Source organism: Crocuta crocuta, unplaced genomic scaffold (genome assembly GCF_008692635.1).
Source record: "Crocuta crocuta isolate KB4526 unplaced genomic scaffold, BGI_CrCroc_1.0 scaffold178, whole genome shotgun sequence".
Classification (NCBI taxonomy): Eukaryota; Metazoa; Chordata; class Mammalia; order Carnivora; family Hyaenidae; genus Crocuta; species Crocuta crocuta.
Window position 1 is genome coordinate 1,424,277 of NW_027532855.1, and position 11,280 is coordinate 1,435,556.

The 11,280-nt window shown below is 47.6% G+C and overlaps 1 protein-coding gene across 1 annotated transcript in view; it reads right to left on the bottom strand.

Moving 5' to 3' along the window:
* Nucleotides 1-335: 335 nt before the first annotated feature.
* SSTR4 (somatostatin receptor 4) overlaps nt 336-11,280 on the bottom strand; it is an 11,535-nt gene continuing 590 nt past the window's right edge. The window contains exons 1-2 of the mRNA XM_077745477.1: nt 10,016-11,280; nt 336-460 (exon numbers count right to left, since the gene is read on the bottom strand). The exon at nt 10,016-11,280 is cut by the window's right edge and continues 590 nt beyond it. Of these exons, the coding sequence (XP_077601603.1) occupies nt 10,698-11,280 (583 nt within the window). The 3' untranslated portion in view covers nt 336-460; nt 10,016-10,697. The remainder of the gene's footprint in view (nt 461-10,015) is intronic.

An 11,280-nucleotide genomic window follows, 5' to 3' on the forward strand; every position in this document is an offset into this window, starting at 1 on the left:
TTAGTGTTTCCTCCTCTAAAGGAGAGGGATTTTCTTAAGGAATATAAGAACACCAAAATGCACTTTTAAGAGTCAGAGCCAAAAACCCTTACTGGGGCATCTTGGACCCCAGGACACTTATAAGGAGGGGTCCCAGTTCCTCCCTATCCTCCCCAGTTCCTGTCCAATAGGAGATCAGCATCCCTGCTTATAGTACTCATCTGAACTCAAGATTCTCAAAACAACTAGGAAACCACAGCCTCACTCTGAGAAAGATGCTAAGGTCATAAACAAATCAGTCAGCTATAAGAACCATCCCCCAGCATTTAGAATCAGAGTAAACCTTATGAAACAGGGATTGTGGGTCAATGTCCATGGTCCCACTCTGTGTTCTCGTTATTGGATATCCAGGTCTGAGGGAGAATTCCAAATCTCAGCAAGGGGCACATGGTTGCTGATAATCTTCCACAGCTTGCAGGACCTGGGGAAGAAGACCAATGTCATACTTCTGGATAAATCAGAATTTGATTTTATGAGCTAAATCGCATTTGTCCTCTCCTTAGATCTAGCCCTTTTTGTTGGACTACTTCAGCAAATATTTGTTGAGCATGTACTCTATGCCTGATTTGGTGATTGGCACGGTAACAAGTCTCTGCCTTAAGTTTACACTCCCACGGGAGAGACACATATAAAACATATTATTGCTCCCAAACTGTATTTAACTTAGAGACAGTAGTATGAGCTGGGGAGGAGAAGTTCAGCACAACAGGGCAGTGGGATTTAGGTGCAGGAGTAAAGAAGTTGTCTTTGATGAGCTGACCCTTAACACTAGATGTGAAGGAGGAGCAGGAGGTTGGGCAAATGGAGAGTGGAGAAGAAAGCAGCCTGTGTGAAGGAACAGCATGTGCAAAGGCCCTGTGCAGGGAAAAAAGTCTTAGCAGAGCAGGGCATGTAGCATGGTGAACAAGGGGAAAGGTTACTAAAATGGAGCTGAAGAGGTAGAATGGAGATGTAAGGGAGGAGGAGGATGGGGAGAGAGGGCCTTAGGTCAGCTTACAGACAGGGAATTCTATCCCAGAAGCAAGTATATCACTCAAGGTTTGTTTTTCTTTTTTAAGTTTATTTACTTATTTTGAGAGCAGGAGAGAGAGAGAGAGAGAGAGAAAGCATGAGTGGAGGAGGAGCAGAGAGAGGGGGAGAGTTCAAAATGCTATCGGCGCAGAGCCCAACGCAGGGCTGGACCCCATGAATCATGAGACATAACCTGAGCCAAAACCAAAAGCCAAATGCTTAACTGACTGAGCCACCCAGGCATGTCATGTCACTTGAATTTTATTAAGAGCACACTGGTATTCAATTTCTGTACTAAAATTGGTTGGGACAATAATAGCCACTTGTAGACTTACTTACATGCCCGCATAAGCACACACCTGCACAGTTTCCCTTATAAGCATCCAGCAGGCCAAACACGGGGTATGGGTGTCATATACACCTGGGTTTGAATCCCAACCTGACACATGGTGGTCACATGACCATGGATGCCATGAAACCCATATAAGGTGGTAAAATGGGGTACTAGCCACTCCACAGGATTTCCATGAGCATTAGATGAAGTGAGTTAGCCCAGGTTCTGACACACAGCAGGTGCCCAATAAATGTTTGTATATGTGCCAATAAATTAGTAGATGCATAAGTGGATTAAAAATGATTGTGTTGAGATCTCAAATGTCTTGAGAGCAAATTCAAGGTGGTGCAGAGTGGAAAGTACTCTTTCTGGGCAAGGTGCAGTCACTTGGAAGGGTTGCCGCCCTCTCCAGGGAAGCAACATGGTGGGAAGTGGGAGTTCCTTAAGGGGGGAGATGTTTGCACGAGGTGAGAAGCAGCCCCTTGGGAGCTATAAAATCCTGCTTCCAAGTTCTATTCTCCCTACTCACAAAGCCCATCGAAGTGTAGGGGCACAGACATCCCCTCCGTTGCACTCCTGGGGAGGCCACAGAGGAGGAACACACCCCAAATCTTGCTTTCTCAGAGCCTGAAAGAGAAAAGTGGCTCTGCCCCAGGCAGCCCCTGGAGCTGTGAGAAAGACAGTACTACCCACACCTTTATGCTCAATTGCCACAGGAGACCCTCAAGTGTAGCAACACCAAAGAGGAGGGACTTGCAAAAGAGAAAGGAATCATGAGTTGAAAGTGATAGACCAGATGTCCACAGGTCCTTGAAGGGTGAGTCTGGGCAAATCTCTTAACTCTGTCAACCATCTGCCCCACTGGGGCACTGCAAGGGGGCTGGTGGGTGTGGACACCTAAACAAAGTCTTCGCTGATTCCTCTCCCTGACTGAGTTCCCCGGGGCCAGCACCTATGGGAGACCTTAGACTCAGAAACACTGACAGCTGCCACCTGCGTCTGAGGGAAGAAGGTCTCATCCACCCAAGTGAGAGGACTTTAGGAACTCTCCATCAGGAAAATACGTGCATGTTTGCTCATCTTTGTCTTTCTCTGTGGGCAGAAAGAGGAGCCTAAGCTCCTATGGACCTACATGGTATTTGATCACTGATTAGGGGGGCACAAGAATTAAAATCTGGGGGCCTAGAAAGTTCTGGTCTTTAAGACCACAGGTCCCAGCAAGAGCAGGCTAGGCCCAAATGGTGACCAGTGCATTTTATTTTACTCTTTTTTTTAAGGAAAAGAAAATCAGAATATAATTGACATACATTAAAATTCCCCCTTTTTGGTGACCAAATCTGTAAGTCCTGAAGAATATGCATATTCTGGGAAATACCACTATCATCAATACATAGATCATTCTGGTCACACCAGAGAGGTCGCTCAGGCCACTCCCCTTCACTGCCACTAGAGTTGTCTACACACACCAGATGAGGACTCTTTCCTCTCTGACACTCACTAACTATCCTTCCCTCGACCTCTTCAGGGTCTCCCCACACCAAGTATCCTGTGTTTTCATGATTAAATCACAAGGATGAACTTTTCTGAGCTTTGACCAGATAGCCCGATGTCCTAACCTTCAGCAAATAAGTTTCAGTGAAATCTGGCTCCTAGGTCTCCCGGCACCCTGCTCATTTGCCCCGTGCCCTGGACTTGTGCTCCCCAAATTTCTGGCAGCCCACCAGGAATGTGCAAAGGAAAAAAAGGCAAGATGGCAAATCTCATGCCACACAATTTCAGGGGTGGGGCTTGAGAGTACAGTAAAGAAGGTAGGAAGGTGTGTGTGCAAAGGGAAACCAGGGCACTGCTGCCTCCTTCCCCTTGTGCCAACCCTCTACTGTGTCACACTCCTTCCTGAGGCCCCTGGGTCTGCTATTCTGGGTGTGGACAGGGCCAGGTGACAGAAGAAGGGCCAAGTTCTCTTTGGGCTCCTGTTAATCTTGTGTTAAATAGGAGTTATTATTTCATATCTTCAGGGAAAACTAATGTTATAAAGAACATATGAGAGCACATTTTTCCTTATCATGGTCAAGACTTGGTGGGGGGTACTCAAGTTCATTTGAAAACGCATCCTCTGGCCTTCTTCATAAAATAATACAAGTAATGCCTGTCTCTTCCTTTCATTTTCAGAATGTGTGCCCGGATTCAGCACTATCTCTTTTTGTTTTGAGAGTCCTCCACAACCACCATGCCGACCCCCACCTTTTTTTTTTTTTTGGTCAGCAGGTTCAGATGTAGGCAAACAACCAATTTCCTCTCACAAAAGAAACAAAATATTTTTTTTAACATCAGATTCTAACAGAATCAAAATCCTTTTCAGCTTGTTTTGAAAGTGTTATTACGAAAGACAAAAGAACCCCGGGGATGCATTAGTTCAAAGTCACACCCACTGGAAACAGGGGAGCTGGCCACACAGAAAGGTTTCAGGGTCCAGTGACAAACACCGAGATGCCAAACTAGGGTCCCTGATGATAATGCCCCCCACATCCGGGCCATAAGCCAGATTTTTTTCTGACTTTCTGCCTGAAAAAAATCTTTTCTTTTTTTTTTTTTAAATGGAACATATGATTTTATCCTGAGATGAACCTTCTTCCCCTTCTGTATATTGGACATGTGGCAACTTCTCTCTTTTATCATTTTGGAATCTTCCTTCTGGCTTCTCACTGAGGCTGGCCCCGACTGCATATTCATGGGCTGTCGGACCCCAGCAGACCTTCCTTCAGCCACCCATCGAGGAAGAGGGGCTTTGCAACAGTATCCTGGATCCTCTCCTCTTCCTTCTGCCTCCCACCTCAATTCCATTTAATTCCTTGAGAACAGGGGCCCCTGACTCCCATGGACTATGGGGATCTTGAGCCTTGCACACCATCATGCCTGTAATGGGGGCATGCATTGTTAACGTTGTCTTGAGATAGTGATTGAATCCAAAAGTGACACTTCTGGGGATTGATTCTTTGCCAGAATGTGATTCCTGTCTTTCTTCAAACATTTTTGCCCTTCTCCTAAAGGTGGGGCTTCAGAAATCTAACAGTAATGTGATGAGAAAGGAAACTCTGAGGAGGGCACAGAGTAAGTCGTGGCTTCCCTATTTTACTTGTCTGAATCTCCAGAGCTCAGGACAAGGCCTCTGTAAACAGAGAGCTACCCAGCAGCAAGCCCGCGGGCCTGAGATCAATGGACATGAACCCTTTGTGGGGTCTTGAGGGGTATCCCCTCTGCAAGGCTGTGGAGGGAGTCTGAACCCCTGGCTTGGAGGGGAAGCCATGCTCTCTTTCCAGAGCTCAGAGTAAAATCCTATGAGGTCATCAAGAAGCTGGCTTCTTGCCCCAGGACATACTCAAGCCCTGGTTTGTGGGTGAGGGATTTCTGGAGCCCAGGGTGGTTCTTTTTAGATATAGAAGGTAAAAAGGGCAGCATTTCTTGAGTAACGTTTCCTGAGGGATTCCCTACCTGGGTAAAGGAGCTCAGGAAATGGTAATGGGCGAGGGGGCTCCCTTAATTTAGAGATCTCATTGCCCTCAGTTCTGGTCCCCTCATGTCCTCCATGCTATTGGCAGCCTGACCCCTCAAGGCATGGGTCACAGCCACCACGAGGAAAATGCTCAGTAACAAAAACAGTCCCCATCTTGACTTGGGGTGGCATGGCAGTTAAACAATGCAACAGTGTTAGTTTGTCAAAATTCATAGCACTGAGCACCTAGAAGGACTGAATTTTGCCTTATGTAAATTATACTTCAATAAAAATAGATTGAAAAGAAATCACAGCCTCCTCAGAATGGCTAAAGAAACCCTGATTTTAAAAAATAACGGGGCACCTGGCTAGCTCAGTCAGTTGATCCTCTGACTCTTGATTTTACCTCAGGTCACCATCCCAGGGTTGTGGGATTGAGCCCTGAGTTGGGCTCCGTGCTGAGCAGGAAGTCTGCTTGAGATTCTCTCTCTCCCTCTGCCCCTCTGCCCCACTCACACTCTCTCACTTTCTCTCTCTCTCTCTCTTTCACTCAAATAAATAATAATTAAAATAATAATAAAATAAATTTTTTAAGTTATTAAAAATACCAAAAAATATAATAAAACATTCTAATTATCTGCATCGACCTTGCTGTTTTCCTTCTCTGCCATTTGGTCACTGTCTGAATGCTGAGCCTTCCTCTGGGCCAGTCCCCTGCACACTCAGGGGTAGATACTATAGTTCTGGCCTTTCTCCAGGGGCCATGGAGCTTTACCTGCAGTCCCACTGGGTTGGTAAGTGGCTTCTCTGTCCCTGGTCTGTGTGTCCCCAAGCCTGTTCTCCCTAGGCCGCTACATATCTGCACTGTGCCAGCACTGAGCTCATGCAGCCCCATCTAGACCCCATGTGGCATCAGTGGGTGCCCACAGTGTCTTTCATTAATAGAAAGCCACAGGTTTTATTTTGACCAAGTCAGTACTTCCATCTTGAGTGATTCAGTCAATGATCTTGGATTTTTTAAATATTAGTTCTCCTCCACTTTCAAAAGTGTCTCTCCTGTTTAGATACTAGACCAATCCATTCATATGATTGGGAATTGTGCCTTCCTGTTGAAAATAATTGATGACTGTTGAAATGGAAAGAACATGTTCCATCTGCCAACCTCCCACTGAAAAATGGAGGGCACGAGTGCCCCAACTTGACAAGGACTCAAGACCCCTTGATGGGTTTCTTTGCCAGATAGACCTGACCCTCTCATTAAAGCCTGTCATTGCTGTGTCATGGCATGGTCCTAAATCCTTAAGGGGACCTACGACACACTGATGTTCTGTCTCCTAATGCATGTTGCTGACTGGGCATCATCTGTCCTCTGTTCCAGTCATCTTGGGCATCTTCAGTGCTTACCATTGCAGGTCCTTTGCACATGCTATCCCCTCTGCATTGAGCCCTTTGCACTTTCCACTCTACCCCTTCTTCTCCTGGCTGATCCCCACTCATCCTTACGAAGAGGTCATCTCCAGGCTTCCTGGGGAAACCTGCCCTATGATGATGTCAGGTTCTCTTAGTACATCATCTCATAGAAACCAGAGTCCATTTCTGGGTGTTCCTTTTTCAGCTTAAAATTGTACTCTCATTTCTGTGGTTCTCCGATGAAGACTCATCTTTTGCCTCTGAGCTCCAAGCTTCGTGAGGACAGGGGTGCTGTCTCTGGAGGCTCCCCATCTTACCTCAAAGCTGCCAGAAGTAACACTCAGTGTGCTGTCTGATGAACACCGCCAGCACACACCTCCACAGAGCAGAGCTTTGAGGACAGTGCCTTACCACTCTTACACTTGTGCTTAAGGAATCTGAGGCTTTTCTGCCACCTGCTTCAGGTAAGGGGTGGTGAGAGACAGGGATGTTTCATGACCTACAGCCTGTCATAGAAGAGCTTCGAAGCCCAAATTTACAGAAATTTGCCCGGCCACTGCACAGGCTTCCATATCTGGTTTCTGAATAGCACAGCAGAAACATATATTTGTTTTTGTTTTTGTTTTTGTTTTTCCCTTGCTATCAGCCTTTGGCACCTAAGGAGTGTTAGGTATGCTGTTTTTGATGAAAGTGAAGCCAAGAATTTAAAGAGGAAAATGAAAATAGTATGCATCTTTGTTCAGTAACATAGTGCTGACAGATTGGGCAAGAATTCCAATGAGTGATCACCTGTCATATTCAAATACCATCTTACAACTATCTGGAAAAAATAAACACCTGACTTGTCACTGAGCAGTAAGTTAAAGACAACTTTAAAATGCAAAGCAAGTTCACTGATGGAGGGAATGCCTGAAGGCTGTTTCTACCTAGGTAAAAAATGTTTTCATTCACTTTGAAGCCAAAAGCTGTTATGGTCAGCAGAAGCAGGGCTCAGGTCAGAGCCTGCTTGCCTGTCTGCAGGGCTGACCCCTGAGGCAGGTGAAATGGGTAAAGGCTCTCAGGACCCCAGATGCCTTCATTTCTGACTTTAATTCACAAATTCTGCAAACTTGCTGCTCAGAAACCTATGGTGTTCATGCGATCAGCTGTTAACAAAGGCCTCAGGGTTGATCCTAACTACCACTGTTGATGGACTCTAAATGTGTCCCCCAACAAATGCTTGGGATACTTTGCAGGTGCTGAGTTGTTAATCCCCAAGAAAGCTCTACAGCTGAGGAAGACACTGGTCAGCAACACACTCTCCACCCCCAACCCGGCCCCTCCACTGCACAATTTATGACTCCTGGGTCAGGGGCAGCATTAATGCTCATTTTTAACAAGGGATAGAGAAAGTACTAAGCATAGAAGAATGCTGTCTTTCACCCTCCCACTGCCTGAGTTAGCATGCCTCTTCCAGTGTTTTTGAGAAGGCGGTTTACAGCTTAGAAGAACTCAAAACCCACACCCTGCTTTTGTGCATATTTCGTGTGAGAAACTAAGGCTCAGAGAAATTACAGCACTCACTGCTTGATGGTCTGGTTGTTGGAGGACCCCTGCCTCTCAGGGACTTTTCCTTTCATCACCTAAGACTGTCTCTGCTTCAACCATCACCAACTAAGTTAAAAAGGTTGCATTTTCAGGGCGCCTGGTGGCTTAGTCGCTTAAGCGTCCGACTTTCGCTTGGGTCATGATCTCGCGGTTCGTGGGTTCGAGCCCCGCGTCAGGCTCTGTGCTGACTGCCAGCTCAGAGCCTGGAGCCTGTTTCAGTCTGTGACTCCCTCTCTCTCTGACCCTCCCCTGCTCACGCTGTCTCTCTCTCTCCTAGAAATAAAAAATAAAAAAAATAAAAGGTTGCATTTTCAAATTCTCAGCCCAGCCCAGGGTTGCCAGGACTCCTGGTCCATGTTCTGTATTGCTCATCAGAGAATTGACCTGGTGTGAATCACTGCTGGACACTAAAGACAAGGACTGCAGCCCCCACCTAACAGGGGGCAAAGGCCCAGCAGCCCATGTTCATGTCAGATCATTGCCAGTGACCCCTGTAGCTCAGGTCCACCACATTTACTGAGTGGCCATGCTGCTGCACTCTGCCAAGCACTGGGGAATAAAGAAATAGTTAAGTTTTAAATACTGCCAAGAAATTATAGTTACACAAGGCCAGCTGACACCAGCACTGGCTTACTCCAGATGCCCAAGGCAATTCTAGTGGGTACAACAGGTTCAGGACAGTCAATGTCTGTGTGTTTACATGCATGTGTGTGTACATGTATGCATGCATGTTTGTGAGTTCAAGGGGTTCTTGCACCTTAGTTAGGAGCTCCCAACCCACAGCCATATCTACAGAACGTAATACAGATTGGCTACACATTTTCTCTGTCAGGCAGATGTAGACCACCCCAGTGTGCTGACCCTAATGACCTTCATCTCTACCTCGCCCACCCAGCCTTAGGAGACACACTTGGATCAACACTGATTGCCGCCTACAGATCATACTGCTGCTGGTCATGTAGAGGAATACGGAGCTGATGGTTATATATATATGCCCACACACAGTGAAGATAAGGCCATTTTTGCTTTTCATTCAGTAGGGAAGTAGCTGGAATCAATAGCCACATGGAAAAGAACATACAGTTAGTTCTCTGTCACAGTGTCGCAGTACTGGAAGACCTCTTGATGTTACAGGCAGAATTCTGAGGACCCTAAGGTTCAGTCACTTGCCTGGATCATACAATATTTATATCTAGGACCAGAAGTCAGCTCTCTTGCCTGGTTCTCGTATATCAGGCACCTGCTAATATCAAGTAAAGCTCTGGTTTTGGCCCAAACAGTTCAGGGAAGAGCCCTGTTCTGTTACCTCCTCAGAGAGGAGCCCCTACCCAGGGTAGAAGCAGAGCATCTCCCTAGGCCTTGCTCTGCCCTCCTGGCCCAGCCTCAATCTTCTCTAGCCTCCTAGAAGCCCCTTGTGCCCACCTTTGGATGCCTACTGGCTGCCCCAAAAGGCTCAAGTCAGGCAAGGTCAGTTAGGCTGGCAGGTCCTGCCTGTTTTCTCTTGAAGCCCTCTGGCCAGGAAGCTGTGAGCTCTGGGAGGCTGACCCCTCTGAAGAGCAGAGGGACTCTCTCTACATCTGTCCTCACCTCCTTCCCCAAGTATCTTCCTCTCTGCACCCAACGGGGCTGGCCAAACCCAGAAGGGCCTTTTGCTTTGCTCAGCCAGGTGGAGTCTCCCACACAGCTGTTCATACATGTTTAATAGCATGTTTCCACTCCAGGCCCCTAAAGAAGCATTGAAAGCATTTCTTCACAGAAAACAGGATTAAAGCTCCTCATAAGCTGACTTTTTCCTTTGGGAAAAGCTAATTTATCCTTGGGTTAACATCAGGCAAGAAGTTACAGCTGTTTACCATGTTCAGCCTAGATATGTTTATTATGTACATCTGGCTGGTGTTTTACTGAGTTACAATTTTTTTTTCTTCAACAGTGGGTGACAGAGCTGCCTCCTTTATCCAAAATCTGAGCTGATTTCCATCTGTATTCTCTGATCTCTCCCCCCACCTCCAGTTCCTTCCCACTCACCACCGTGGTGTAAACTGGCCAAGTTAATGAGGTCTCATGCTCTTATGACAAAGGGTTGAGGCAAAAAATCACAACATAGGAGCTAGATGAGATTCATCCTTTCTGCTTTTATTACTGACCTGGTTTTGCGCCTCATGACTTTCCAAACCTTTCCTACTCACAGGAAGCCTGCTGCTAGTCCCAGAAAACTGGAGTGACATTTCTGACTGCAAGTAGGCACTGGGCCTGGAGGGTAACAAAGCTGGTTCCCCAGGTTGTCATGCATCAATTTTAGTTAGAAAAGAGCCCAGGAATGAAAGTCAACAGTGAGCTTGGAGGCATCTTCCTTCCTCCCTTCTCTTTTTGAACATGCTGTGTCCCCACCACAGGCAGAATCTGCAGAGAGCAATGGCACAGGCTACCTCCACCCCCTGGACAGTCCTCTCCAAGGCAGAGATTCTGTACTACGTCACATGCAGACTGCCATTCCTGTCTGGCATTCCCTGGCTTCCCATCCCTCGGAAACTAGTCAGAGATCCAGGGATGATTAACATCAGGACTAGTGGTCAGAGGAGTCCTACCCCTATGGAGGCGTCTTCCCAGAAACCAGAGTCTTGGGGACAAGACAAAGAAAAGGAACTTTAATGCTGTTGGGGCTGGCACATAGGCTGCTGGGAAAAGGTGGCTGTGACTGTGGCTGTGGTGGGAACAGGTAGGTGGTGGCTCTTCAGCGAGCATCTAGGACAGGCAGTCTGCTGGGGTGTCAGGGTGGTGCAGACTCCCTTACAGGTGACCAGGCTAGGGAAGAGGTGAAAGGGCCCTTTAGAAGGTGGTGGTCCTGGTGAGAGGGACCTGCTTGCGGCTGGGTTCTGGTCGAATGGGCTCCTGCTGGCAGGGGAGTGGTGGACATATCCATCCTGCCCCACCTCTGCTCTTGACAGCAGTGGCATAGTAGTCCAGGGGCTCTTCCTCAGCACCACCAGCGACATCCAGGAGGCAGCAGCGTAGGCAGAGAACCCGCTGAAAGGAACGGCGGAAGTTGTCGGAGAGGAAGCCATAGAGGATAGGGTTGGCGCAACTGTTGGCATAGCTGAGGATGAGGGACACATGGTTGACTGTGGCATCAAGGCTGGTCACAAACAGGTTCAACAGCTGCACCACGTAGAAAGGCATCCAGCAGAGCACAAAGACGGCTACCACCATCAGCACCAGTCGCGTGATCTTCTTTTCCGAGCGCCTCCGCTGCTGCCAGCCAGCCCGCAGTGCCACCGCCCGCATCTTGCCCACGATGAGCAGGTAGCACAGGCCGATGGCCAGAATGGGCAGCAGGAAGCCCAGCAGGAAAGTATAGATTACAAAGACCGCCGACCAGGCCGGGTGCGGCCAGTGCAGGTTGCAGGCTTTG